Source organism: Linepithema humile, chromosome 3 (genome assembly GCF_040581485.1).
Source record: "Linepithema humile isolate Giens D197 chromosome 3, Lhum_UNIL_v1.0, whole genome shotgun sequence".
In the NCBI taxonomy this organism is placed as follows: Eukaryota; Metazoa; Arthropoda; class Insecta; order Hymenoptera; family Formicidae; genus Linepithema; species Linepithema humile.
In genome coordinates, this window is record NC_090130.1 from 9,432,212 (window position 1) to 9,459,751 (window position 27,540).

The 27,540-nt window shown below is 34.7% G+C and overlaps 2 protein-coding genes across 3 annotated transcripts in view; one reads left to right on the forward strand and one right to left on the reverse strand.

The window, feature by feature from the left end:
• The window catches only part of LOC105669950 (unc-112-related protein), a 42,417-nt gene that overhangs the window by 9,566 nt on the left and 5,311 nt on the right, over window positions 1-27,540 (forward strand). The window contains exon 2 of the mRNA XM_012363175.2: window positions 26,274-26,507. Within this exon, the coding sequence (XP_012218598.1) occupies window positions 26,274-26,507 (234 nt within the window). The remainder of the gene's footprint in view (window positions 1-26,273; window positions 26,508-27,540) is intronic.
• On the reverse strand, window positions 16,694-19,912 carry LOC105669951 (zinc finger BED domain-containing protein 4-like). 2 transcript variants are annotated; one of them, XM_012363176.2, is made up of 6 exons: window positions 19,523-19,912; window positions 19,364-19,457; window positions 19,039-19,269; window positions 18,763-18,964; window positions 18,621-18,672; window positions 16,694-18,534 (listed from the first exon to the last, which is right to left on the reverse strand). In XM_012363176.2, exons 2-6 carry the CDS (start codon window positions 19,429-19,431, stop codon window positions 16,985-16,987), a joined length of 2,103 nt encoding a protein of 700 aa, XP_012218599.1. In that variant the 5' UTR covers window positions 19,432-19,457; window positions 19,523-19,912; the 3' UTR covers window positions 16,694-16,984. The 2 variants fall into 2 exon arrangements, with proteins under 2 accessions (XP_012218599.1, XP_067207803.1); XM_067351702.1 differs by having other exon boundaries at window positions 19,364-19,912.

Genomic DNA, 27,540 nt, shown 5'->3' on the forward strand with positions numbered 1-27,540 from the left:
GAACGTATCGGATCCGAGGTCGCATGCTTGCATGCGATATACATTGTAACGTATCGTTTAATAACAGTGTGCAAGGTAAAAATAATATATCGCGTATGTAATATAATTAAGAATGAAGTAATTAATATTAAATTCTTTTATCTTTGCGTTGAGAAATGTGTATTGACTAAAAACAAATTCGTGAAGATATTTTAGTTTCGTGAATTTATTAATGACTTGTAAACTTGGACATTATTTCTCCACCACATCGGTTGTTTCAGAATTCATTTTAAATACGTTTTGTAAAACGATACTTTATGATGTATCGTTGAGCGCATCGCAAGATGATGCGCAAGATAATTGACTGCTGTATACAGCTCGCGACGGGTCATTTGAATGGATTCACTGTTGCATATTTTGTGAAGCTTCATGTCCGGAAGCTAGTTTGCACACATGACTGATCTCTCTGCGAGCAATCTCTTCTTTTAATCAGAGCGATTTATCCGAGAATAATGTGTAACGGATAACTCTCGTGAAAATCAAGATTAAAAAATTTAAACGTATCAAACGTGAATAAAAGAGCAATTTTAATGTTGTTCTTCTTCCTTTGCTCTCTTTATTATCTTGCTGATTATTACAACTGTCAAAATTGATAAAAGAAATGGAAGAATGGGACAAAGTTAAGATATATCTTAGACTTTTGAATCGAAATTTTATCTTATAAAAATCTTATATAAATGTAAAGTCCAAAATATTTGTTCTACAACGCGATATGTACACAATCAGTTCGTTCGCGATTGATATAATTGAACTTTATTCATAGCGTCATAGCGGAGAATTGCAGAGTGCAGCTTAGATTATTATTATTATTATTATTATTATTGGTTCGAGACCGCGATCAAATCGATTGCGGTCGATCGTTCTTGCGACAGCGGAGCGCGGCCGTTCCAACTGATGGATTCGCTCGTGCAGAACGCTACTTCAATCGTTTTCTTTGCGATCGGCGACGCTCGCGAGCGATACGTTTGAGTTTCGTTTAAATGAGGCCACCGATGCTGTGCGCGAGCTCGTTTTGTTACCGTGTGCCTGCAAGGATCGATAAAAATCGATTATGCTCAGTAAATACAATTAATCTTGATCTGCGAACATACTTCACGTCGAAGTAACATTAATCGACAGTCCGGTATTTACGGTACTTAAAATATATATTTATATTTATACATGAAAAAACAGTACAAAGTGTATATATTATCGTCTTTCAATTTTATAAATTTCCGTCAGATACTTTTTATAATACGCAAAGAAAAATCGGCTGAAACGGAATTCTTACTGAAGCAGAATGACTCGAGTTTCTATGTCATGTGATATCTCGTACTATTTTTATCCGACAATTTTTATTACACTGTTATTTCTCTTAAAACTCTCGAAGTCTCTCAACCGCAGTAATTAAGGCAAACAAGATAATTGCTCGCATTTTAATTCGTATTTAGAGACGAATTCAATCTAATTCGCTAACTGCGCTGATGTAAAGAGTGTGGGAAGAATTATTACTAATGTTGCAAGGGGAATAAGCGTTAATTCACAGAATTTGCTCGCGGATTAAACGATTATCGATGAGACGTTCTTATTACGTGTCACCAAAATCGCATTAAAGGCAGGAAGAACGATGACTCACGCGGACGCGATTGCATCCTGCGAGCCGTCCTTTCCTCGATGCACGCGGTGGTTCTGCATATCATGGGTTTTGCCACGAAACCAGCAGCTCGTATCATATTTTTTTGTTATGATACATTTCTTTCGAGAAAGATTAATTAATATATGTATATCTTCAAAAATAACTGTACTATATTTTTCAATAATTTATTTGTTCCGAAATTTCTTTAACACTTTTCAATTAATATTTCAATTATTAACGCATTACTTTTTGCAATTTTCTAAATTTTGTTTTATTTCTTTATCATCTCACGGTTCGAGCCGTCATTGCACCGAGTGCTACAAGATTTTTTTTTTTCTGCAAATTAATATCTCGTCTTTTTGTTACTGCTATACAGGAATCGCAATGTTACGTTTTAGTCAAGATTGTAACTCAGCGCAATGATTTCACGCATTAAATAAGACCGACCTCCGAGGTCCAGAATTTTGTGGGTAAAAACAGCACGATGACTCAACGTCCACACAGCGGTTCCGCGCAGCATCCACGCCGCTGTAACATACACGTACAGAATGATCGGTGGATACCCAGACTGTCCGATCTATCTTGGAGATCACTTTCGATTTATTTTCGTATATAAAATCGTTTTTTCCGTATCATTAATTGGATTATTTTATATACAATCGAACTTCGATAACTCGAACTTCCAAAGATTTCTATAATGCCCCGTCTACACGCTGTCTTTAAGAAACTATCTTTAAGCTAGTACGTTGAAGTACACTGCACTTGAAACGACTATTCAGTTACACGCTGTATTTAAAGATCGATAACTATCGACAGCAATCGATAGTTTGTTTCGTTTCGCGCAATACATAACCTCTAAAAGTGTTTTTTTAGAGTTTGAGCCTATCAAAAATTAATTGTTTCCTAATTTTTAATGAACTACCAATGGATACAAATATATAATATGGCGCTACAATTATATAATAAGTGGTTAAAAGATAAAAACAAATCGATATAAATCAGAAATTGATATAAATCGATACTTTCTAATATATGATGTTGAACTGGGATTCCTAACATCTTGAAGATAGTTTCACTTAAAGATAGTTTGACACAGCTACACGCGCAATTTAACATCAGATCTCTTCAACACACTAACTTAAAGACAACGTGTAGACGGGGCATAAGACTACATATTTTTCTTTCCCCTTGATATTGAGAGGTTAAAAACTCTATAAATCAAAATAAAAACATCTTATAACTCGAACAAGTTGTGAAGCTCATTAGATGTTTTATTTTCTCTCTATAACTAAAATTTAAAAGAATACGGCCACTGTTACTCGAAAATACTTCTATAAATCGAAGTCATGTGACTTAAGCCTCTGTAACTTGAATCGATGTTTTATTTAATTTGCCTTTATAACTTGAATTCTGGAATACACGACCTCTATTACTCAAATTTACTCTAATAAAGTGATAGCCAATCAACAGTTTTGTTTTGTTTTCTACATGTAGAAACTTGTCAAGCATGCATCAATACCCCTTAGCGCTCATTTATTTTTCTATCTAAATTCTTTCGTTACAAATTGTATGCACAAATACATATGTATAATAAAAGGCTAGCCTCTGTAAATTGAATTTTTCTTTGTAATAAACTCTATATCACGAAAAATGCTAGAGTTTTGTTTGAAGCCTCTATAAGTCAAATCTTTAAATTATAAAAGAAAAGTCAATCTTGGGTCTTATTAATAAAAATTATTAAAAAATAAATTGGCTATATTGGCCCAGAGCCGGATGTTAGATGCTCAATAAATAATAATAACTAAAATGTCAATTCAAACGTTTCGGCACATTTATTTCGGCCATCTTCAGTGATAATATCAAAGCAAGTAAACAAACGTTACAGAGGAAACATGAAATAATAAAACAAGTATGTTCCGTAAGGCTAACGCATATCGATTGGAAAAATTTTTGAACGCTCGTTGTAAAATAAAATAAAATAAAATATAAAATGTAAATTAAAATAAATAGTAATAAAATAATACCGCAAACGCAAAGTCATCGTATAAGAAATGCAGATTAGGAGATCTTACTTGAATGTCCATGATATAATAAAATGTATAAGTAAATGTGTCTTCAAATTCGAACCAATTATAAATCAATGTGTACTAGTATGCGACATGCACAGCAACGCTCGGAAGACATTTTTCTTTTTGCCATCCTTTCCTTATGTTTAACGGATTGCAAAAAATGAGAAGCCGACGAGTGATCAGTCAATCTATGAGAAATATGAATAAAAGAAATAAAATAGAGACTATTATAAAAATGTGAAACGAATTTAACCCAACAACATGAATGGAAAGACGTTAGTCACATAAAATGCAAGAAAACAGAGCAACATTTACCTTTGATCTTAATAACAGTTGAAAATAAGAAAGTCTAAAGATTAAAAGGTTTGATAAAATGTTTTGGTGTCCCATTAGAAAGTTGAAGTCCTTAAGGATAGAATAAAACTTTGATATGTCCATTCGGATATATGTCAGATGAATGAATGATGAAATTGAATTGAGAAAAGATTTTGGTAGAAGGACAAGGGGCCGATCTATTAGAGGAAAAGGGAAGGGAAGTAAGGAATATGGAAGAGTGGAGAAAAGGAGGGGGATCTGGAAAGAGTCTAAAAGGAGGGAAATTTGCGAAGGATGGGTAGGTAAGAGTTAGGAAGGAAATCCGTGTCACTTTGTTTATTAAGGCTATTCTGTTGTTTTTTTATGTGTAACATTTCTGAAATTAACCTTTTGCTATAAGATGGTTCTCTATCTAAAACCTCGATTTGATCCCATTCAAAATCATGATTGTGTTCTAATCTATGGCTCGAAATGGTAGAAGGAGAACCAGATCTTTTATTAATGTCACTGCGATGCTCTTTGATTCTAGTTCGAAGTTGTCTCTTTGTTTGGCCTACATAAGAGGCATCACAATCATGACACGAAATTTTATAAACAACTCCGCTTTGTTGCATAGGATCAAGAAAGTCTTTGCCAGTTTTTATAAATTTGTCTAATCGGTTATTACAATAGTAGGCAGTATTAAAATTGTATTTTTTAGAAATGGACGTAAGTTTTTCGGAAATATTGTTGACATATGGGATTATAAAAAATTTGGTTCCTCCCTCTTTAAATTGAGATGTATTATTTTTATTATTATGTAGTAAGAATTGAATCCTTTTATTAATAGTAGAAAAAATAAATTCTAAAGGGTAGCAATTATTTAGCAAAATCGAAATTGTGTGTTTTAAATTTTTTTGCTGAAATTTAGGATGTGATAGTCGAAAAATTTATCCACTAGATTTATGATGACACCCTTTTTATGTATCAAAGGATGTTGGGAATGGAAATTCCCAATCAATTCAAATCTTTAAATTCCGAACTTCTATAATTCGAAACTTCTGTAGGGCGAAACTGCTACAACTCGAAGCATTTTTCATTTCTCTAGCGATTCGAGCTATCAAAGTTTGACTGTATCTAAATATTAAATCAGAAAAATAAACAAACAAATTTGAAAGATACCTTAACGTTAAACAAAAATTTTGTTTGAAATAATAATGCAAGAATAATAGTTTGGCTTACAATTGGCTTGAATGGCTCTCATTTCTTTGAACAGTGTTCCAATTGCATATGCGAAAGACATGGTCACTCTATCTGCGCGTCTATATCTCGCGAACGTAAGCAAGCGCGTGAATCTATATAGAGAAAGGAATTAAGATAATGGTACATTGTGCAAACAAACGGCGGGAATACGGTGCGGCGCATCCGTTTCTGATCTCAGACGCTTGCATAGAAGGGACGCGCGTTGCGTGCGTGCGTGCGTGCGTGCGTGCGTACGTGCGGAGCGTTGGACTCGATGCTGGGTTTAAAGATAGCTTGTGACGTCAGCGGAGCCTTTGCTCCCGAACTGCCGCTGCTGCTGGCACTGGCGGCATCCGATTATATGCCGTGAAATTCACGATATCCGCGCTTGTTCGATTGTGCGATTTTCGTGACTGCCGAATATATTCAGAGTTGAAGAGATCTGCGATTGAAGAGAGACATGCTTTGATTTTGTAAAACGTATTGCACATAATGATAAAATATTTCCGATGACGCAATTTTTTTTTTAAACTCGCGATTGAAAGATTACTTCTCGAAAAGAAATTGTAGGTATACGCTATTTCTGATCTTGCGTGGAGCAATTGCGCACATGAGTGCACTTGTGCGACAGACGCACTCTGCGACATAAAGTATCATTACGGGCGACGTTGAAGAGCAACGTCCGCGGGCCTCATCGACGTAATGCGTCGGTCTTGCAAAAATAACCACAGCTTTCGAGCGAATGAACACGCGAGAAACGACGACGCGATCCGCGAATTGCATCACGAGCGAAAATTCGCATGACATCTAATCTGCGCGAACAGAGAGTTATTTTCTTCTCAAGCGGAATCCGCAAAAAATGTATAGAGATCTGAACAAGTCTTCTTAAGTTTCAAAAATTTATTATAATTTATAAGACGAATATGCGTTAATTTGTTTTCATGAAATGAATAAATCTATCTTATCACAAATCTATCTTATCGCATCAAATGCATACATTAACGCGTTCCAGACATTTTCGGGCGGACGATCAACTATCGCGAGAAAAACAGCGCGCTCGAAAGAGAAAGTATATCTCATGTACACGAATTATCAGCCTGTGCTAATATTATGTCCCGCAATTATCGTTCTGTCGTTTATCACGCATTTTTATCTTATCGCATTTTGCACGCAAATGTTGCTACCTGTCGGTTTCACCTTCATACGCGATACCTGAATATAGAAACTAATTAGCATACTATTAAAATTTGCTTATTATCTCTTACAATGATATTCTTTTACAATAATTCATCACGTCGGGACGTTTATTTTTCGTTATGCAACAATTGTCTTCTCCATTTTCGCTAAAAACTTGCAAGAATTTGATCAAATGGTCAATTGTGTATTAATTAGGATCGAATTTTTGCTCCATTGCAAAGGATCGAATCAAGTGTTATTTAATTCACTCTGATATGAGAAATTATTTGAACCGGTTGAAATATCAATTAAACATTCATAAATGATAGATTACGAATAATCTTTTATCTGTTTTTATTACTTTATCTATTATTTATCGAACGTGATTTTGCCCGTTCTGGTTCCGTTCCGTGCGAGCGAAGCGGTTCGCCTACACATCACGCTGGGATCCCTTCCATCTTCCACGTCTATTAGCGCGTAACCAAGTGTACCGACGCGAACATTATCCGTCTACCTGTATGGGATCCCGATGCGTAGGTGGAACTTGTCTTTCGCGCTTTCCATTCACTCGGACGGACGCCTTTCGTGTCCATTCATGGTGTTTAGTATCGTACAATGTTGCTGTTTTGTCGCACGAATTCGCATAGTTTCCGTTGATGAACTTTCGAATCGTATGTTTCGCACACGTTTACATACGCTTATTTACGATACGTTTCTATTTTTCAACGACGCGTGCTTCGACGGAATCAATAAAGACTTATCTTAAAGAGGTATTTAATTTTAACGGTTTGAAATGTTTAACAACTTAATGCCAATAAATTCTCGGCACTTTTAATTCTAAAGTAAGTAAGATCTATAAATATATAATAAATGTAATCTATTGACTTCTTAAAATACTAACAATTTTTTTCATTCCGTTCTTCAGTCTTTTACAAAACAAACCTATTTGCAAGGCATTGAATAATGGCGATATTTCGTTATCTTCTTTTCATTTTTTCTCTTGCTTTTTTTGGACTTAGATCGGGATTTCCGCTCATTCTCTCGCCCTTCTGATGCACGCAATATTGTCCGTCTCATTGTGCGTTTCTTTAAAGCGCTTATTGAGCGACACGTTTGCACAATGCGTATTATGTCGAATTATCAAAGAAGCGTTACGCGCCGCACTTTATTTATAGATACGATAATTAAGCGCACTTGAAAAGTTTGAATGGCGTTAGAAAGGCTGATGTTCGACAGTGATGCACGATGCAACAACAGCAGGAGGGTAATAATAGTCGATAAGAGTCACAGCCGAGTCGCGCGCGTAGCCGATCAAAGTGATGCCTACGCGTCGTCGCGTCTGTCGTTTATACGCGTAAATTGCAATTTTCTCGACCTACGTGAACCCGCATCTCCACGTGCACGATTAGACACACGTCGAATCGATACTTTAACATTAGATTTATTGGCGAAAATTAACTATCATTATCTTGAAAGTTCAATCGAAAGGTGTTGTTGCCACGATATTTATTAAAAAATATTGCGTTGTATTAATCGAATCTTATTTGATCAAAAATATATTTTACGAACATATGCTTTTTATTTAAATATAGTACTTTTTACAGTAGAAAGGACTAAGTTTCGTTATTCTTTTGATACATTTTTTTGTTATTTATGTATATGATTTAAAAGTATTATATATATATATATATATATATTAAAAGCGTATCTCAGACACTCAGTATGTTGTGAGAGAATATTCAGACTCTTAACGTACACAAATCGGAGTGTTTATCGGCTCAGGAACGCGTGGCTCTCGTATGAAAGAGATCCATTCATATTAATCGGAGTGCGGCATACGGAAAAATGCGAGTGATATCGTATAATTACTGCGGCTGAGCTATGTAACATATATGTTAATACATATTTGTGCTCGCGGAATCTCAAATCAATCAGTGCGGAAGACAAAGAGGCAATGTACGCGATTATGCGTTATCGTTATTTCCGGAAGTAATTCTCGAGATTATCGTGTATTCCATGTGCTTTTTTTTCCTCCATCATTCATTACATCAATGCTTCCACACTGTTTATCTTGTCTGCAGATCAATGTCTAGATAAGCAGGTTTTACGAAGAAGGCCTAGCACTTTAAAAGCTAATACAGTCGATTCCGGTTAATTGGGACACATCGAGACCGTACATTTCGGCCCAATTAGGTGGCCGCCTCAATAATCCGAAGTTTTATTTTAAAATAAAAAAAAGTTAACTTAGCATTTCACAAAGCTACGACTTATTTATTGAAACAAATTGAATAACAAAAAAGTGTAAAGGGTGAATGTAATATATTTTTTATGTGTTAAGGCGCTTCCACTTTCACATATACGTTTGCTTTTTTACTATCACGAGAACGATTAGCTACCACGTCTATTCGAAATAACATAGTGAACTGAAATAGCATAGCATGTAAACATGCGATTAGTTATCCATCGTTAAATATAATTTTTCTACATGATGAACTCGCCAAACTCTGCAGACGTTCCCAATTATACGGCATGTTGTCTCAAATAAGCGAAGAAAACCCTTATTTTGTTTATTAGGATTTGTTTTTTAAGATTTGTTCCAAATAAATGGCGGCCCAATTAACCGGAATTCATTGTATTTCAAAATTAAATCTTATAAAAGGATTGGAAATTTATACAGATGATCATAAAATAATTATATAAAATTTTCAAAATGTTTCTATATGTGCATTAATTAAAAATTATTTAAGGAACTATATTTCTATGATAAATCAGTAATTCAGGTACAAGAAAAGGGCGTATGCCATTGTTGGCGTACACGTGTATAAAAACAGGAATGTAGATGTAAAAGTGAGATATTTTATGGCACCGGATTTGACTTTACTGTCACATTTTATCGAACATCCGCAATCAGGATATGAGTGTCATTGGATGTTGAGTGAAAGACTTGGTAAAAAGTTCATTTTTTTACAGCGGAAGCACTATTATGGGGAAAGAAATCAGACGCATCAGCGGAAGCCGATAATATTCAGTACAGAGTTAAAGGATACGTGAGCTGATAAGGCGATATCCTTGCACACAATCACACGTACTTCCGTGAAACTTTGCGTTTTTTCACATTTTGCCGGAAGTGAATTCATTTTTAATATTTACCACAGTCGATAATTGCAAAGTCTATCTGTATTTTGATATAGAAATAAGCACTAATTTAATCAGCGATGACAGAGATAATAAATAACATCCGCAGCATCATCGAGCGAATAAAACTTTCTCTTTTCGAAAAGAATACGAATTTATCAAGAAATCTTGGTCCGACCAGCGCAGCATTTCTGATTTATGAAAGTAGATGGTTACACTTTTTATCGCGCTTGACAGAGAGAGGGTGGATTCGAAATAGGAGAAAGTTCTGTCCATGAATATACTGGAAGGAAGGTTCGGATCGAAGGAGGAGCGGATCGAAGGAGGAGCGTATCGATAGATCGATCGAGACGCAGAGCGAATGATAATCGTGAACTCCTCCCGTTTCCCAGCCTCGATTGAACTCCTCGTTTCCCAGCCTCGAGCTAACTTTCCCAATAGTATTAATACATTTTCCAACGTCGATTTTTTTCTCTCGCGCCCTTTTCCGCAACCAGAAAAAGTTGTCCTTGCGAGGCTTGCGATTTATGCAAGTCTCTGCGAGTCGTGCGCGCTTTATGACGCGTTCTCGGCATTCCAGTTGCGATTTTCTCTCGTACGACGGGAATGCCGAAAAGTTGCTTAGGTTGCTCTCTTTCGCAACCGGGAGGAGTCACAAAGATATCACACTTGAAATAAAATATTAATTTTTTTCGTACGTTTTATCAATTGTCAATCGCTGTTTCACGCAGTCTGTTTACAATAATTATATTTGTGTGTAATTTAAATGCTGTTAAAAAATATTATCACATCGTGTATTATCCGAATGCGTAAATTTCTAGATAATCAATCCGGAGATGTCCTGTTTAATTCCAATTGCAAGAAATAATTTTGCGCAGTCAATATTTTGGAAAAAAAACTCTGTCTACTCGCGAGAAAGCGAAATCGTTCGCGCGATGAAATAAAAAAGGAACGACGTGTGTGTTATAATTGACGTTCCGGAAGCGCGCGCGAATCCGGCGGCTCGGTCGTGTCTCATTACCGCGTGCATTTCCCATGGTGCGACTAATTGCGCTCGCTCTCCACCCAGCTATTTTCCCCCCTCGTTCTCTCCCGCCTTTTCCGCTCGCTTTCCTTCGGTCGTCGCAATGCCGCGCGGAAAACGGTTCGCTTTGAACGTATCGGCGATTCACTCGCTGTAATATTTTTTGCAATGCTCGCAACCGAAGGTGAAATTGATTTGTCTCGCGATCGTGCTTCGTGAATTCCCTTCTACACCTCCGGCGATTCTTTTTGCATTCGTGAAAGAAATCAAACAAATCGACGTAAAATCGTGAGCGCAATTAACAAGAAACGCTAAATCAAATTCGTATATGATTTATGAATTAAGAGAACATATAAATTGTAATGAGTTTGAAGCAAAGTCTCTTTTCAAGTCGTCATTGAGCGTTATATTTTGAATAAAAAAAAAATGATTATTTAGTCTGAAATGATATATTTATCTGCACACGTTGCGCCAGATTGTAGTCGGCAAGTTGATAACAGCGTTGTTAGTTTCTTGGCGACCTAATTAAGTTAGATATTCAAGTGTTTACGTTGTAAGCGCGTTCACTGGCTAAAAATAGAGAATCGTAAAAGTATGTTTCGCCGTCTCACGTAATCGTCTGCGAGAAGTCATATTCTTAACGCAGTCTTTTACCGGCCACCGATGTTGTTTTCAAGACGCCTTCAGCGAAGCAGGTCGCGCGGTGATTTGTGTGAAAGAAGACACAAAGATCCGCGAGTATTGTATCACGGGGATCCAATAATATCTCTCCAGACTTTTGCCAGTCATCCCCACCTTTAAGAGACCCCCTTTCTATAAATATGTTTACTACTGTTGATACAGTTCCGCGAAAGGGCTGAAGAGGAGGAGAGCAACAGATGCCATGAACCAAATTTATCGTACGATGCCATGCTCCTCCGACTTGTCTGGCGATTTTAGGAAAAAATATCTTGCGCGCGCGAAACTACGTAACCGTACCGTAATCGTTCCGCGAACTACGAAGTTTCTTTTCTCGTACTTTGAGATAATATCAAGCGCAGCATCTTAACCGGTGCGATCGCTTCAGAGATATTTTTCGAATAATTCGAAGCAGATTCATATGAAAGCATTTATATGAAATAACTCATAAATTGGAGTCTACTTGAAATTACAAAAGGTATCTGATTTTGCTATTCATTTGCGTCTTTAAAGTTTATTCTGTGTAAAATTAATTTTAATATATGAAAGTACAAGTTATTTTTAATTGCTCTAATAATAACTCTCGAAAACCTGGTGATTTTAATTTTAATGATAGTTTGATTGACGGAACTAATACTTTTCTAACGAAAATAGCGATTTTTTAAAAATTAATTATGCTAATTTAAAGATAGCACGTACTAATGATTATTTGGGAAATCAATACTCGATAACATCAAACTGGGGTGTTGCAACGGCAGAATTTTGTCCATGATGGTCGACGATCCGTCTGGTCGTCCGGCCAGCCACCGCGAGGTCGTTGTTCTGACATTTATTGTCCTCCATTCCGCCCCCTCTGTATGTTGCCCTCTCCTTCTCACTCCGTTCGCTTTCGCCGCTCGTCCATCCTACTCCCTCCCTTTGTGAGACTTTTTTTTTCGCGTGCTCATCTCGTCCTTTTCTCCCTTTGACCTCGCTCTCAACACCGCTCTCCCACCTTCCCTCGCCGTCCGTGTAATTGCATATGTGTAGCTATTCGCTTGTGCAGGGTCTTTGTCATGGAATTCTTTCGTCACCAATCCGCTAGTCTTTTATCTTTTTAACGGTTTGAATTTTATTTCTGGGGAAATTAAATTTTTATCAATTTTGTCAATTATATGTAATTAAAATAAGAAGTTACTGCTATTGGTTACGTAATCTCAACAAAGTTTCTCGATTTTATTTTCATATATACCGTATGATCGCATTATGGAGTGAATTTTTTGCATATAGTGCAGTGATTTTCCATTTATAACAGAGGCAAACTTCTAAATTACAGGCATTGCGGCCGGCAGGTATCGCGTCACTGTAGCCTAGGATTATGTAAAGGCATTTCCTGCAATCTGTCATCTCGTATGACGCGGCATATGGGCAACGCACACGAGAACTTTTTGCGTGAATCTTAGAATGGTGATGGGCGTAAATATTACTTACGCATATAATATAAAGATTATAAAATATTATTTTTACATTTACATTTTATTTAGATAGCGAATAAATTATTTAGAATATTTTTTTGCGGGTTAGAATTCACAAATAATTTTTTCGAAAGGCAGAAACGTTGCATTAGTCTTCTCTATCGCGCATTTGTAAAATTAGAAGCTCATCGAAAGAAAGAAGCATTAATTGAGTCTACGTTATTTGACGTTAATTGAGAGACGGGCGCATTTACGAATTAGAGTTTAATTAGGTGCGATTAAAGCCAATAAGTAACGTATTAATCCGAATCATTTGATCGACTTTTCGATGATGGTACCATAAATAACAGGTCTGCCAAGCTGGCGCCCCAAAATGTGAGTTTTTTATATTCTTCTAAAATAGTTACGTTCGAAAAGTTATGTACGATTGTCTGAAAAATTAGAGGACGATCTTTTTGTTGGACACACCCGCGCGTATCAGCTCATATTCACTGACGAGATCGATATGCCTCTGCATTGTTATCTACAGTCACTGCTCTCGGTATCTTCCCACCTTTGTCGTATACTTTCAACAATCTATGATAGGCATGGTGTTGTGGTTTACATCATTCCGCCATTTAAATGTCGTGAGATCGCAACAATGATTTTGCCAAGTTTTCGCTTGATACATGTCCATAAATTTATTTTACGAAATATATTAGTCTTTATTTTTATAACATTTTAAATCTTGGTAAGAGGAAACAAAACAAAACAAAATAAGTAAAGGTATTTGAAATGCGTCTTGCTGTAATTCAAGCTTAGAAAATAAAAATTTAGTATAATAATACGAGAAAAAGGCAAAAAGTATAGAAAGAATTTAATTCCTTAAAAGTTTCTTTACTAGAGAGAGTTTACTTTTTTTCGTATATTAAGACAAGCGAATTTACGAAAATGAGGGAAAATATGAGAATTTTATTCGAACAAGATTTCTTTCACAAATAAATTCGCAATTTGTAAGATCTATTTAAAATATAAGATTAATAATAGTGCACTGTAAAATATATTTTACATTATTATTTTTATATCGTATACAAAAAAATCTTTTATCTGAATAACTCACTTTTTTGCGAAGCTACTCTTATGCGAAACTATCGTATCGATCATTTTACGGATACCAAATATCGAACATAAGGAGTGTTCCGTCCTGACCTGATTCCATCGTCAGGTATACTACGCGATGGTCCCCCACGCTTCAGAAATTCTAGCACAGTCTCTCCTAATGCGATTAAAGACAACATTTTGCGACTCGTTCTTATGCACTGTGCTTATTGTCGATTATATATTATATTGTCGATAATAATATACGAACTAATTAATTAAAATTTATTTAACAAACGTAAGAAAGTAATGTGCCTATATATATATATATATATATATATTTATATAAAATACAATATATATTTATATGATATATATAATATAAATTATATATACATATGTATATAAATGGTAAGTTTGATTATTCTTTTTTTTCTTGAAGCAGAAAAAAATTATTAAGCACATTTCAAAATACATCTGTATCACTCAAAAAAATATTTCGCTGATGTAGTTAGATTTCTAGATATCGCAACAAGAATGTATCGCTATTTTTCGTATCTGTGAAAACATTGTTTGTCACATACAGAATTTATAGCAGTAATGTTCTAGCAATAGCTTCTGAAAAATTTAGGTGCCATTGCTAAATGTTATTCATTGCATGATCTAACACGTGATTGATCTTATATAGATAGGCGCTTTAGAGAAACTTTCTTTTTAAAGTTCACAAACAATACAGATATATATTCTGTTTCTGTCATCTAAACTGATTAAGTAATTACATATGCGATATCACAACAGTTGCTAATCATTTATCTGTTTTAGTTAATTTTTTACACCTAGAAAATTTTAGCTATTATTGCAAGATCATTTTTTTGAGTGATGGCTAATAATAATCATATCTGTTTTGCGTAATAAACTCGCGTGAACTCCGGTTGGCGATTAGATATCTATTGTAAAATAGAAGCGTCACTGAATATCTTAATCTCATTCTTCAGATACCGATTAGATAATAACGGCTGGAAAATATTTTCCGGCTTTTTTAACCTTGCTTGCTTTCCACTCTCTCCCTCTCTTTTACGATGTTTATTTTCATGAAATATCAGGAAGTACTAAAAAGAAGATATTTCTTATAAAACAATTTAATAAACTTAATAATATTATATATTTAAAAAATTTTAATTTTCTTAGTATGCTTTTTTATAATTTCTATCATGTTATTATTTTTTAAAAAAGATTAGTTATTAACGACACATCGGTATACAATTTTTAAAAAAGACGAAAAGCATCAAAAATTCTTGAAAAGACGATGCGTTTGCAATAACGATGAAGCGTTTGCAAGGGGAACAGTTACGGCCTTGACTTGCTAATTAAATTCAACATACATATTCATTCATTCACAGAGGAAGTCCATACAGGTAGCGTCATCATTGTATTAGGCATCAGCCGTTTTTTCATTTACCGACATCGTAACGGGCGGTTTATCACGAGTATTGTAATTTCTTCATTCGAGAAATTTATTGAGACGCTTTAAAACAGAAAATATTTTTCTTTCTCTTTTCTTGTTGTATGTGCCAAATTATTTTTTCAAAGAATAAACTTAATCATAATGTATCATATAAAGTAGTGTGTAATTAATATTATATATCGAGTTTGTTAATATTGATGATTGATGATGTAATTAAAAAGATGGCAATTTTTTATGAAAAAAATAAAATGAAAAAGCGCTATTGTTCTATTATATTAAGCGCTGAACAAAATATGTAAACGGAAGCAAAGACCACCGATCAATTAATCATGCTTCGTGCCTTCCGGTAAATTCGAGTGTGTCCGTTATTTCTTAGAATTTGGAACTTGACGATGGTTGTAAAACGTGAGAAACATTTGTAATCAGATACCTGTTGCGCGTATAAAATCTTTCAATGAAAACCTCCAGAGTCTACCTCCGGAGCATATCAAGAAAGGACGTAAGATTACGTATCGCATACTCCTACGTAGGATATTTACGTTTCACATTTCCTTGTGTACGCCTTGATATATTTCTCCAATTGAATAGATGATAGATTGAGTGAAAAGATGATTATATATGAAGAAACAAATCGAGGACCTAAAAGATAATTTTTCTTGTAAAAAATTAATTTTGGACATAAAAAGTTCTTATTTTTTATCTAAAGTCGTTCTTTTCTCTATTGTATCATTAATAAAAATCACTCTGTAATATAAATATTTTCGTAGAATAGTAATTTCAACGCGTGTAAGATACATGAAGCGGACACCTGTTGCACGTTGGCAAACAATCAATCGATATCTGGTGATATTTAAAATTTGTTAGAACTGTACACATTTCTATCAATAAATATTTCTACAACTGATAAATCTGAAAAATAAGAATTATAATAATTTAATATAACAAGCTAAGCTAACTAAAAGATAAGTCGATGTTTTAAATATCGATTAAAAGAAAAAAAAAACATAAAAGTGTCGATTATATTAATAAAAAAAATTGATTTATTTTCCTTTAAATTTATTTTTTAAAGAAATCTTAAACAATATTTATTTATTTTGCATTTATATATTAATTTTATTTTAATTTCAAATTTACATACAGTTTCTCAATAAATCTATAGAAAAATATCCATTGCTAGATACAGTTGAAAAGTTTTATTAATTTTATTAATTAAAATAAAAAATGTTCTGTTGCATATCACGCATCCATAATCGTGCACATGCATATTAATATTACAAACATAGCATATTTACAATCGATTAGCTGAACAAATCAGTTTTATTAATTAAAATTAATTATAATAAAAAGTTTTCTATTACACATTACTCACCCATGATTATGCACATGTATATTAATATTACAAACATAGCATACTTGTATAAATCAATTTTTCTGTAAATTAGTTAGAATAAGGATTTAGGAATTTTAAACGAGGAAGAACAGGATGATTTTCTTAAGATATATATATTTTGTCATTTTCTAATTTAAAGTAAAAAATATTATATCATATTGTACATACATAAATATGTATAATAGATGTTATTTAAGCTAAGTCACAAATAATATAGATATATGATAAGATATAAAAAGAGGAAAGTATTTTATATAAAATATAGGCATTTAAAACATAGATATTTTCCAAAATAGAAATATGAGTAGAAAAATATTGAAGGTGATTCATTCCAATTCCCAGTCTTGAAAAGCAGGTGAACTAAGATAATATAACACCATGTTTAGATGCTCACCAGTTAATCTGCTTCGTTCATCATTTTTAATGTCGCCAGCTTGAGAGAAGATTCTTTCCGAGGGTACTAAAGTACCAAGGATACTAATGTATCTCACTGCTTGTTCATATAATTTCGGAAAAGTATGTTTCATTGATTTCCAGTATTGAAACGGATCTTCTTTACGTTCAATGGCTGGCTTATCCAAATATTCTCTTAATTCACTCAACCCTTCATTTAAATTAGTATTTTTCATTACTAGATGATCATGAAAGTCCCATACATCAGACTCTCTATTAATCATGTCCGTATTAAACTTTTCGATCATATTCTGTGGATTGTTTGGAGTTGTATTTTCTTTCAATAATAATTCAATTCGAGATATTGCAGATTTTGCAGCTAGAGCGTTTTCAAAATGTAATTTCTTGAAACGAGGATCAAGTATTGTGGCACAGCTTTTTATTTTATCATTTTCAAAATTTTCGCATCGATTTTTAATTGCTGATTGAAGTTTCTCTTTAAACTCAATTCCCATTTTTGTATTAGGTTTGTTGTAATATATTGAGGCCTTCATACAGTGCACTAAAGGTATAATGACGCTACAAGTTGCATATGATTCTCCACTAACTTCAGTAATAACATTTGCAATTGGTTTTATAAGTGATACCATATCTTTCAATATTTGAATTTCATTACGCTTTAACATATCTGGAGGATTATCACATTTAGATATTACTGGATAAACATATTGTTCAAGTTCAAGAAATCTATTTAACATATAAAATATAGAGTCCGAAGAAGTAGTTACGTCTTGTATAAATTTTAATACTGTTCCTTCGGTTTTTCCATCATGTAATTGTAAATTTTTTAGTTCGTCGGATGCGACAACGCTGCTTCTTACAATTGTAATAATTTTCTTTACTTTAGAAATAATTTCTCGAACATGAGGAATGTTGATTAGTGCATCCGATACAATGAGAGATAAAATATTTGCGAAGCAAAACAAGTGTTTATGTGTCCCTATTGTTTTCTCTATCGCAAGTTGAACATTTGCTACATTGTTCGTAATGACTGCTGTAATTTTTGAATGATCTAATTTGAAATTTTCAATAACTGTATTTAAAAAATAAGCGAGATATTCAGCAGTGTGATTTTTATGCAACGGAAAAACACCGATACAACCACTTTTCATTTTGAGTTCTTCTGTTAAATAATGAATAGTTACACCAAGATAACGTTGATTAGTAATAATTGCCCAATCATCACAAATGAGACTATAACAAATAGCTTTTTTGATTTTAATTATAAAATTTTCTTTTAATGTTTCGTATCGCATTTTTATCAATCTAGTTATTGTTCTTCTGCTGGGCACCTTATAAAGAGGCACAATGGTTTTCATCAACCATTGAAAACCTTCATTTTCAACTGTTGTCAAAGCCATTTTATCGGTCACAATCATGTATAAAATAGCATTTGTTATTTTATCAGTCTTATGCCCATCATCTAAAAAAATTAAGGTAGATTTTTTATATTAGATCGTTAAAAATTTTTTTGTAGATATAAAAATAGTTAATTTCAAGCATACATACTCATAAACAAATTTGTTTGCTCGAATACTTTTTCAATTTTTTTCTGTTTTGTCTGTAAAATATTTTAATTATAGTTAAATTTTTGTTTATTTACTTAATTTTTTCACTTAATTAATGTTTGCTTTATGCATTAATTATTTACCTTTATAGAATCTGTCTGATCAACATCACGTTTTTTTTTAGTTATACTTGCAGACCATAATACCACATGTTTTCGCTTTAGATGCTGTTTCATATTTGATGTATTTCCACAATGTTTGCAAACTTTATTACATAAAGTACAACGAGCTGTTAACCTAGTTACACTTTCAAAAAATTTCCAAACAAGACTAGGTCGTTTTGATCTGTAAATCATTGAAAGATAGAAAAACAATTTTCATATAGTAAAATAGAAAAGTATAGAAAAATGGAAACATACCGTATTATTCCTTTTTCAGTCTCAGATATTTTTGATTGAATTACATCAGATATTTTTTGACAATCAGCAGTTTGTGCAACTTGGTAGGTTTTCTCTATATTTTCTAAACAATCTGATGCAGAGTCTATATCCACTTGTTCATAATTTGAGGAATCCATAATGTTACTAGATGCAGCTGTATCCGAAAATATTTTTGAAGATTGTGTTTCAGTTTCGATTTCAATTAGATCACTTAAAAAGAAAATATTAATAAAGTTTTCATAAATGTAAAAAAAATTGATTATGGTTGTAAAGAATATCTTTTATCATATATATATACACATACTAGTCGATATTTATCGATTTATATGCTTCTATTTTATCCTCAACACTTGTTTTTCCGTATTCCATCATGTTTTCATATGAATTTCTTATGCACTCTGCTGGAACAGATAACACTTACAATTAGTTCTTGTATGTAATACGAGTATATATAAATTATTACCTAATCTTTTGCCTCTAACCTAACCTAACTGATAGCCCGCGCAAAATACAGCATAAAGACAATTGAAGACAATATTTATAACTTAACTTTATTCTTTTATGGACCCCTTCTGGAGGTCGACTCTGGCTGTGTTCCGAAATTCACTGTCGGTACTAAAAATCTATAGTTTACGTCACGTATATTGTAGATTTTCAGTACTGGCAGTGAATTTCTGAACGCAGCGTCTGTATCATGCAATGATAATCGATTAATTGAAAAAAAAACTGTTGGTTACTTCGATTAATCGAGATCGCCCATCCTTACTAGACATCCTAGAAAATGGAATATCGCAGAGACGACGACGACGATGACTTTAAATAGATTTTTCGACATTTTGACTTTGGACTATTATATCTTTGTTTATAGAGCATGTAGAGTAAAAACAAGTATACTTTTATAACATAATTTGGATATGCTCAATCGATTGAGCCTGTTTTCAAATCGATCGGCCCAGGCGTTATTGAGATTCGATAATCTCGGTTGCTCCTCAGCTCGTAGTCTCACGTATAAATGCACGGTCGCTCTTTTGCGCATTGTGCATGAACTTGGCGCGAGACTCGACTGTATCTCTTGATTTTAAATTCTTTGTAATTAAGAAAAATAACTAATTATTTAATTTTTGAATTGTCTTTCTGTTTAATCAAGTTCTATTTTTTAAATATTCCAGATCAAAATATGTTATTTTATATAATTGATTTGTTGTCAAAGATTCATATTTCATGCGAGATGTTTCGCATCTCATTGTCACAATTATGTAGCAATTATGTTCAACTAGCCACTCGCTCTGTCGCTTCCCATCTGACAAGAGACAAAACAGTCAGATCAATTCCTATTACTGTAATTGCTGTAAACATTTCCTTTATGCGTCCATCATAGCATCTACATTGTTAAAAAAAGCACATCATTCTCTCTTATAAATTCACAATCGTATAACATGTTTCGCGATAACGTAAAGACGCATAAGAATTTTTTTAAGAATTAAAATGCTGCTCTTTCGACTCTTCAACAAAAAACGCACTATTAAATTTTATTATATATATGTATATTTTTTTTTTACGCCCAGCTTTGAGTATCTTATCTAGTGTTACTGAATGCCCATCACTCGTAACAATACGAAATACTTTTGCAACGCCTTTTCACGGAACGAACCAATCGTTTCACAGCTGATCTCTCATTTCGCATGGTATTAAATTACGAGTGGTACATCTGGAGCATCATATCGCGGTGTTACAAACGGATTAAGTTGAGTTAAAGGCGTTATGCCTGAGTCAACGCTTATTTTAGAGCAATTAAGACAGCATACGAAAGCAAATATTTTTTACCATCATCTCCCCTTCTCTGTTAGCATATGATATGTATATATATCTCGCGGTGAACTTTATATTTATGGATCCTATAACGAATCTTCCGTTTGATGAGCTAATTTGTTGCCACATTTTGATTAGATATTTTTTTCTTATCTTCTTAACGAAAAAGCATTTTTTTTTTCATTAACACAAATGTATATTTGATGTGTAATTTTATATTAATATCTAATAACATTGATTGTTGGCAGATTTGATCAAATTGTTAACATTTTATTCAGTGGGTGGTTACATACAGTTGGCGATAAGTATCGATGCATATTAAATTTACGCGCATTCCTACTGTTAGGTCACACTAGCACCGTAATCGATGTCAATCGATCATAGCGATTACATACCCTCCGATTGCTTGTACCATGAAAATCCGATTACGCTGCGCAGCACGATGCCCGAGGCTTGATTTGAATAGAAGTAACGCAACAGGTCTGCCAATTTGCATATCTTTCACCGCTGTTGTCGACTGCATACCCTCTGTTGTGCCTTACTTTAATTGCTGACATTTATGCTTCCGGCTATGCATGAGTTAAAAAATACAAGAATTTTCTATTTAATTTTGATTGATTAATTACACAAATTGTAAAAAATAAAAGAAGAAAAGAGGAAAGCGATGCGGGGCGGTTAATCGAGTGAAAAACCTCACAGACTCGAACCGTGCTTCTGGCCACCATGTGATATATTCCGGCAACTACACATATGCCCGCCTTTGTGCACCGCAAGAGGGTGGCTTGACAATGCTTGAAGCACGCTTTAGACTTCGAAGTGAAGAGAGACGGGGGACATGAGTAGCGCACATCGGCACTTGGACAACGCCTTTGTTGGGCGCGACTCAGACTCGGATCTACAACCTTTTCCATCTTTTTCTTCAAACAAACGTTAAAAACGGTGTTTGACACATGGCAGATTGCCAAGATACTACTGCAAAAAAAATTGCCACGAGTATGCTAGGACGCTATTATGGCATAAAAGTCTGAAATTTTTTGAGATTGTACTGCTCTAATCTTCGCTGTTTTATCCGACTGTTTGATTCATCCCTGAAGTATTGTCTCTCCCTAAATCTTGACGTGCTCGGTAGTACATGTTCTTACAACCCTTCACAGCGTTGAATAGGTCGCGTTTATTTGCACGAAACGTTGAGCGATATACGCGTGAAAGAAACCTGGTTTTCCGCGCTGGAATTCGCATAAGGGAGAAAGGGGGGAAGAAAGGAATTATGAGTGCGCCTCATTATTACGTCGCAATTTTATATCCCAACTTCCGCCTGGCGTTTATCGTCGGGGAGGGAAAAGGGGATATTACGCACCGCCACGTGCGTACCCCAGCTTTGTTCCCTTATTAAAGCTCACCCTTCTTACGGCGAGCGACGTTTGTAAACGCTCCTTCGTAGTTTACATAGGCCGCACGTGGCTCCTGCACAAGCATACCGTCGTTTACACATATAACGGATGTTCATCACAGCTTTGCAATACCGCCACCGAGGATTTAACTCTTTCGGCACTTCCGCAATCATGTTTTAGTCCGAGAAAATTAGTAAAATCGGTTTCAGTTCAAGAATATCTTTTTTTTGTCACTTAAAGAGTTATTTTATTTATGGAAAGATATTTTACTGTATACTAATAATTATTACACTTTCGTGATTTACCTTCAGGGATCGGGAAGCCAATTTTCCAGGCTCAATTTTTGTAATAATTTTTCGCAAAAAATATCTATCTTGAATTTTGCCTGTAAAATTATTTTGGCATGTGTATCAAAATTTAACACCGCAAAGGTCACGAAATATCCGTCTGTCTTCTAAAATTGGAAGAATTAACAGTGTTCAGAAATTGCGTGTTATTGAATTCGTTTCGTGAAATTTACTCTTGCGCGTGCCAGACTATCCAGATCCAGACACGTAGATGTTAAAATAGAATCGTCTGCTCGTCATATCAGGAAACGGTGGTTGTTCCGCTTCTGGATAGCGTCGCCCCTCAAATCACTTTCGAGAGAGCGTTCTTCCTCCCTGGAACTCTCCGACGACGGACGTAACGAAAACAGGCGGCTTCTGTTTCGTACCAGAGACCGATTTCACGTGCTCGGAGGCCGCGAATGTCGCATACAGGTCATACTCACATCCTCTTGAAGAGGTATAAATAAGCGCCATGCGCAAATATCGCGGTCGTTGCTACCGCGGACGTGCCGTAAGAGCAATCGGCGAACGCGAGTCGAATAGTTTAATCAACGACGCTTTGATTTTACGTCTTTCTATAGTTGCACGTATAGGCAACTAGTTCAAAAATACTTCAATCCTGTTCTCTAAAGAGACGTTAAAAAATATAAGCTTGAACTTATTGTCGAGTGAATGTACGAATACATTTCTAGGTTCATATATATTTATTTCGTTAGAAAAGAATTTTTTAATTGTGCAACAATTTATATAACACCGATTTGTGTTTTAAGATTATTATGCATTATTCTTATACCGCAGAGTTCTAACATATCATTTTTTCCAGAGGAAACTGTAGATGCGTATTTCTCAATTTATCCATATATAGAAACGTTTGACTTCTATTCAATTAGAAAAGAATCAGTCAAAGAATCTCCAAGTGAAAGGAACGACGCGAATGGTGGGACGTATATATGTTGCTACATCGACACACACACACACATACAACACACGCACACAGAGAATCTGTAATTTAAAATTATATATATTAAATTATTTCAATATCGTTTCGATGACATATTTCCGGCAGTGGAAAAATGCGGGTTACAACCGGCAGTCCAGGAAAAGTATGTAGTTCTTGATCGTTTGTGTGTCACGAGGCCACTCCTAGCGGTACACACTGTGTATGCCGGCGCATATATTGTTATGCGACGAGCACTTTCTTCTTGTCTCGCGTGTTGAATCAACATGCCGTTTGCTCTTGTCGTGTATTTTTTTTCACCTTAAGATCGATGTTCTTCATCGAGGACAAGGATTATTTGTTCCAGAGAGCTAAATAAACAATTAATAGCACGAATAATAATAATAATTGATATAAATAATAATCCTTGATTAAAAAAAAAAAAATGTTTCGAGAATCCACATTTCACGCCATCACAAATTTTTATACGACTGTAAAGACGCAAACGAAATAAAATCAACAGCTGCCAAGGAAACATTCGGAGCGCGTTAATTTCTACGTTGCGTGTTGAGTTGCGTGTCTAAATCGCGTTACGCATCTTCTTCTTCGTGTATTCGTGTATCCTTCGCTTGTATAGCTGCCGCGCGACTTTAATGTTTCAAGATAAATGTGAGTGCTGTCCCATGTTACACATTGCACTTTAACATCTCGTCATTTCCTCGCGGAATGTCGGGAAATGTCAGTCTCGCCACGTTTTCGCTGAATCAGATGCAACCTATGATCAATATTTCTAGTCACATCAGTGATTCCTCTTCCAAGCATTTCTAGCGATTCCCGACACACTGGGCGATTAATATCTTCCGATAACTACTGTAGTTATTGCAAGCAGTTGGAATTTAATATACAGATCGAAAGAGCGCGAAGATTCACGATTTTAATCGTTGCGACATTTTATGGATGTGTTATCTCGCCGTGTGATTATCACAGTTAAAAGTGGAGCAAAGGAAAACGCAGATGGAAACGAGAGAAAAAAACAGGGCAAGAGATAAATTTGTATTTCTATCGTGTGGGCGGATCCGAGAACTCGCGGACTGCTATTCAAATGCAAAAACAAGCAGTTGAACAAGCGAACGGCCGGTCTCACGCCGCACTAAAATCCGCAAAATATTTATAGATCACAGCTGCGATAGCAATGAATCCAATTTGCGCCGTAAACGTGTCATTTTCCCAATTTATCGAAACAGAAGAAGTATTTTGTCTGATTGTGTAGTAAAATTTCTTATTTTTTCCGTAAGATTATTTAGACTGTTTTATTTATAACGCATTTTCACTCATTCGGATTTCGATTGGCCTTCTTCTTGTTACGACAAGATTTTTGAGAGAGAAGAAAAGAGTATGCTTTTTGCTGTATTGAGCCGTAAATATTTTCTATCTATAATTAGATTGTAATTGTAATATTACTATTTCCTCTCATTCATATTCAATTTTATGGTCTCGCTTGTATCGCTTAATGCGCAGCCCCTCGCAGTCGCAGTCCCATGTGCATGCAGTTTAATGGTGGTTTTAAACGATCCCCTCGGGCGCCTCACAGATTTTGGGACCCCAAAGTTAAGCGACGCATAGGAAATGGATCATAGTGCGATGCGAACAGCTGTGAAAATTGACTTCTCGGCGAAGCGTAAACGCTCGTTTGCTTCACATTCCATCGACGAGTCGTTGGGACGTGAATAGTCCGCCATCTCTGCGGTTTCAAAAGAGACGAAACCTTTGAGTTACCCTACACCCTTCTCGTCTTCACACCCAATCATGCCCGCTATTAAGGTCCTTAGGTATATTTTAGTGGAGATGGACGCACGCAAATATGTCGCATTCTCAATTCGACGAATCACTGAACTTTTTTTCTTTTTTCAAATATTCTTGTAGTTCATTCTACAAGTATATCATATACGATTCACCGTGTGTTTGCGAAAAGAATTAGTTGTTATTTTGAAGAGAAAGGAACACATTTGATATAACCCATACAGCACACAAAGATTGCATACACATTGCATCAATCTTTCATCGCAATGTTGCAATATTGCAAATTCACTGCAAAATGTTGTTGCATTATTGCTGTGGGATTGCAGCAACGTTAAAATGTCCGCCTTTAGGAAGATTGTAACGAAATATTACAGCAATATTGTAATGAATTTGCAATAATGCATTGTTATTGCAATCTTAGAATAATGTTGCATATAAAAATATTGTCTCTATACCCATACAGCACAGAAAGATTGCAGACATATTGCAGAATAATTTCATTGAAACATTGTAAAATCATTCGGACATTTATCTGTCCGATTTCTGAATAATTAGGTCAATATCTGAATTCCCTGTGTTATGGTCGGAAAAATTTAATTGATAAAAATAGTTACTATGTCTTTAATCTTACTAGCCACTCTTTGCAAGTTTTATATAATCATCATGACTAAAACTTAAATACGAGATAGATTTTGCGCGTCGCATAGCGGTAAACGAACGAACTAGCGATTACCGAATATTGCTTTTGTAATGTTTTTGGAATGTTGCTGTCACATTCTCATGAAATATTACAATTACATGTTCCAATAATGTCTCAACAATATTACATTGCAAGATTGTAACATTGCTGCAATGTAATTGCAATGTTCTGTGCTGTATGGAATATTCCCGCCGGAGTCTGTTCTTTTATTTGTTTTTTAATTTTTCTCTCTCTCTTTTGTGTTGCAGACATCGCCATGGACTGGTCGGATCACGCACTTTGGTGGCCGGCACGAAACCACTGGTTGACCAGAACACGTAGCACCTTGGATCAGTACGGCGTAGCGGCGGACGCGTTGCTGCATTTCACGCCGATGCACAAGACCCTGAGGGTACAGCTGCCGGATACGCGTTGCATCGACTGCCGCGTCGATTTTTCCGTCAAGACGTTCAACGCGGTTATTAACTTGTGCAAGGAACTCGGTAGGTCGCGCAAACTTGTTAAAGAGAGCAATAGAAACGAGCGCGACGCGAGTCAATCAGACAATTATTGTCGCGTGTCTCCATCAACGAGACAATTACGAGAAACAAGAGTATTTCTGTCCGGAAGGAAAATTTTCTGTTCTCAAGAAACCGCAGTTTAGAGGAAGTGTATTTAATCAGAGATATCCTGCGTACAGTATAGCGTAATATTTCAAACCTTGAGAAAAATCTTTGGTATATATTTTTTTTGCTATGTAAGAAAAGATTTATTACTTAAAGTAGAAGAGCTAACTAGGTATAAGAAAATCAGCTCAATTACACTAATTGTAAGTTTACAGCCAAAAATTATTTTGAATCAAACAAAGTGTTTCTTATAGATTTTTGGATGCTGAATAACATGGCCAAAAAGTAAGATATTGAAATTAAAAAAATGTATTTTATAGGGAATGAACAATACATTCATGATTTCTGATCAGAATTTTAAGATACCGTTAACCTTTCTTAGAAAAAAATATCAAATATCGCAAAAAAATCCATTTTTTACATATTAAACCTCAATTATTTTAGAAACCTGACGTGCTGGTGAAATTTGGTTTGCGGCATCGTTTTCAACATCTAAAAATCTATAAGAAACACCTTGTCTGATTCAAAATAATTAACAAAAATTTTTTTGTAAACTAGTGTTATCTAAGTTTACTATTAAAAAATTGTATTAAAAAACATTCACGGAACATTGAAGACATGTCGCATTATGTCATTTGTTGCGTAATAGCAGTCTGGCTTCTAAGATTATTTAGACTTTACATCGCATCATCTTTTCAATAATAAGTTAATTAAGAAGAAAACACCAAAATAGTTTTCTCAAGTTATAAATTTTTTTATTTTTGAATTTTTGTAATTTTTTGTTAAAATAATATGTACATAATAAATAAATTTAAACAGTTACAGTTGAGCGAGCGCATGGTAAAGTACGTTTTCAAGTAATCGTGTCAGCAGTAATATTATACGTGATAATGAAATAGAAATGATGATA

Coding starts and splice junctions, on each gene's coding strand:
- LOC105669951 (XM_012363176.2), bottom strand. CDS start 19,431: ATGATGGAATACGGAAAAACAAGTGTTGAGGATAAAATAGAAGCATAT. Junction 18,673..18,762: donor ATCAGACAGATTCTATAAAG/GTAAATAATTAA, acceptor AATATTTTACAG/ACAAAACAGAAAAAAATTGA. Junction 18,535..18,620: donor GCAAACAAATTTGTTTATGA/GTATGTATGCTT, acceptor TAATTTTTTTAG/ATGATGGGCATAAGACTGAT.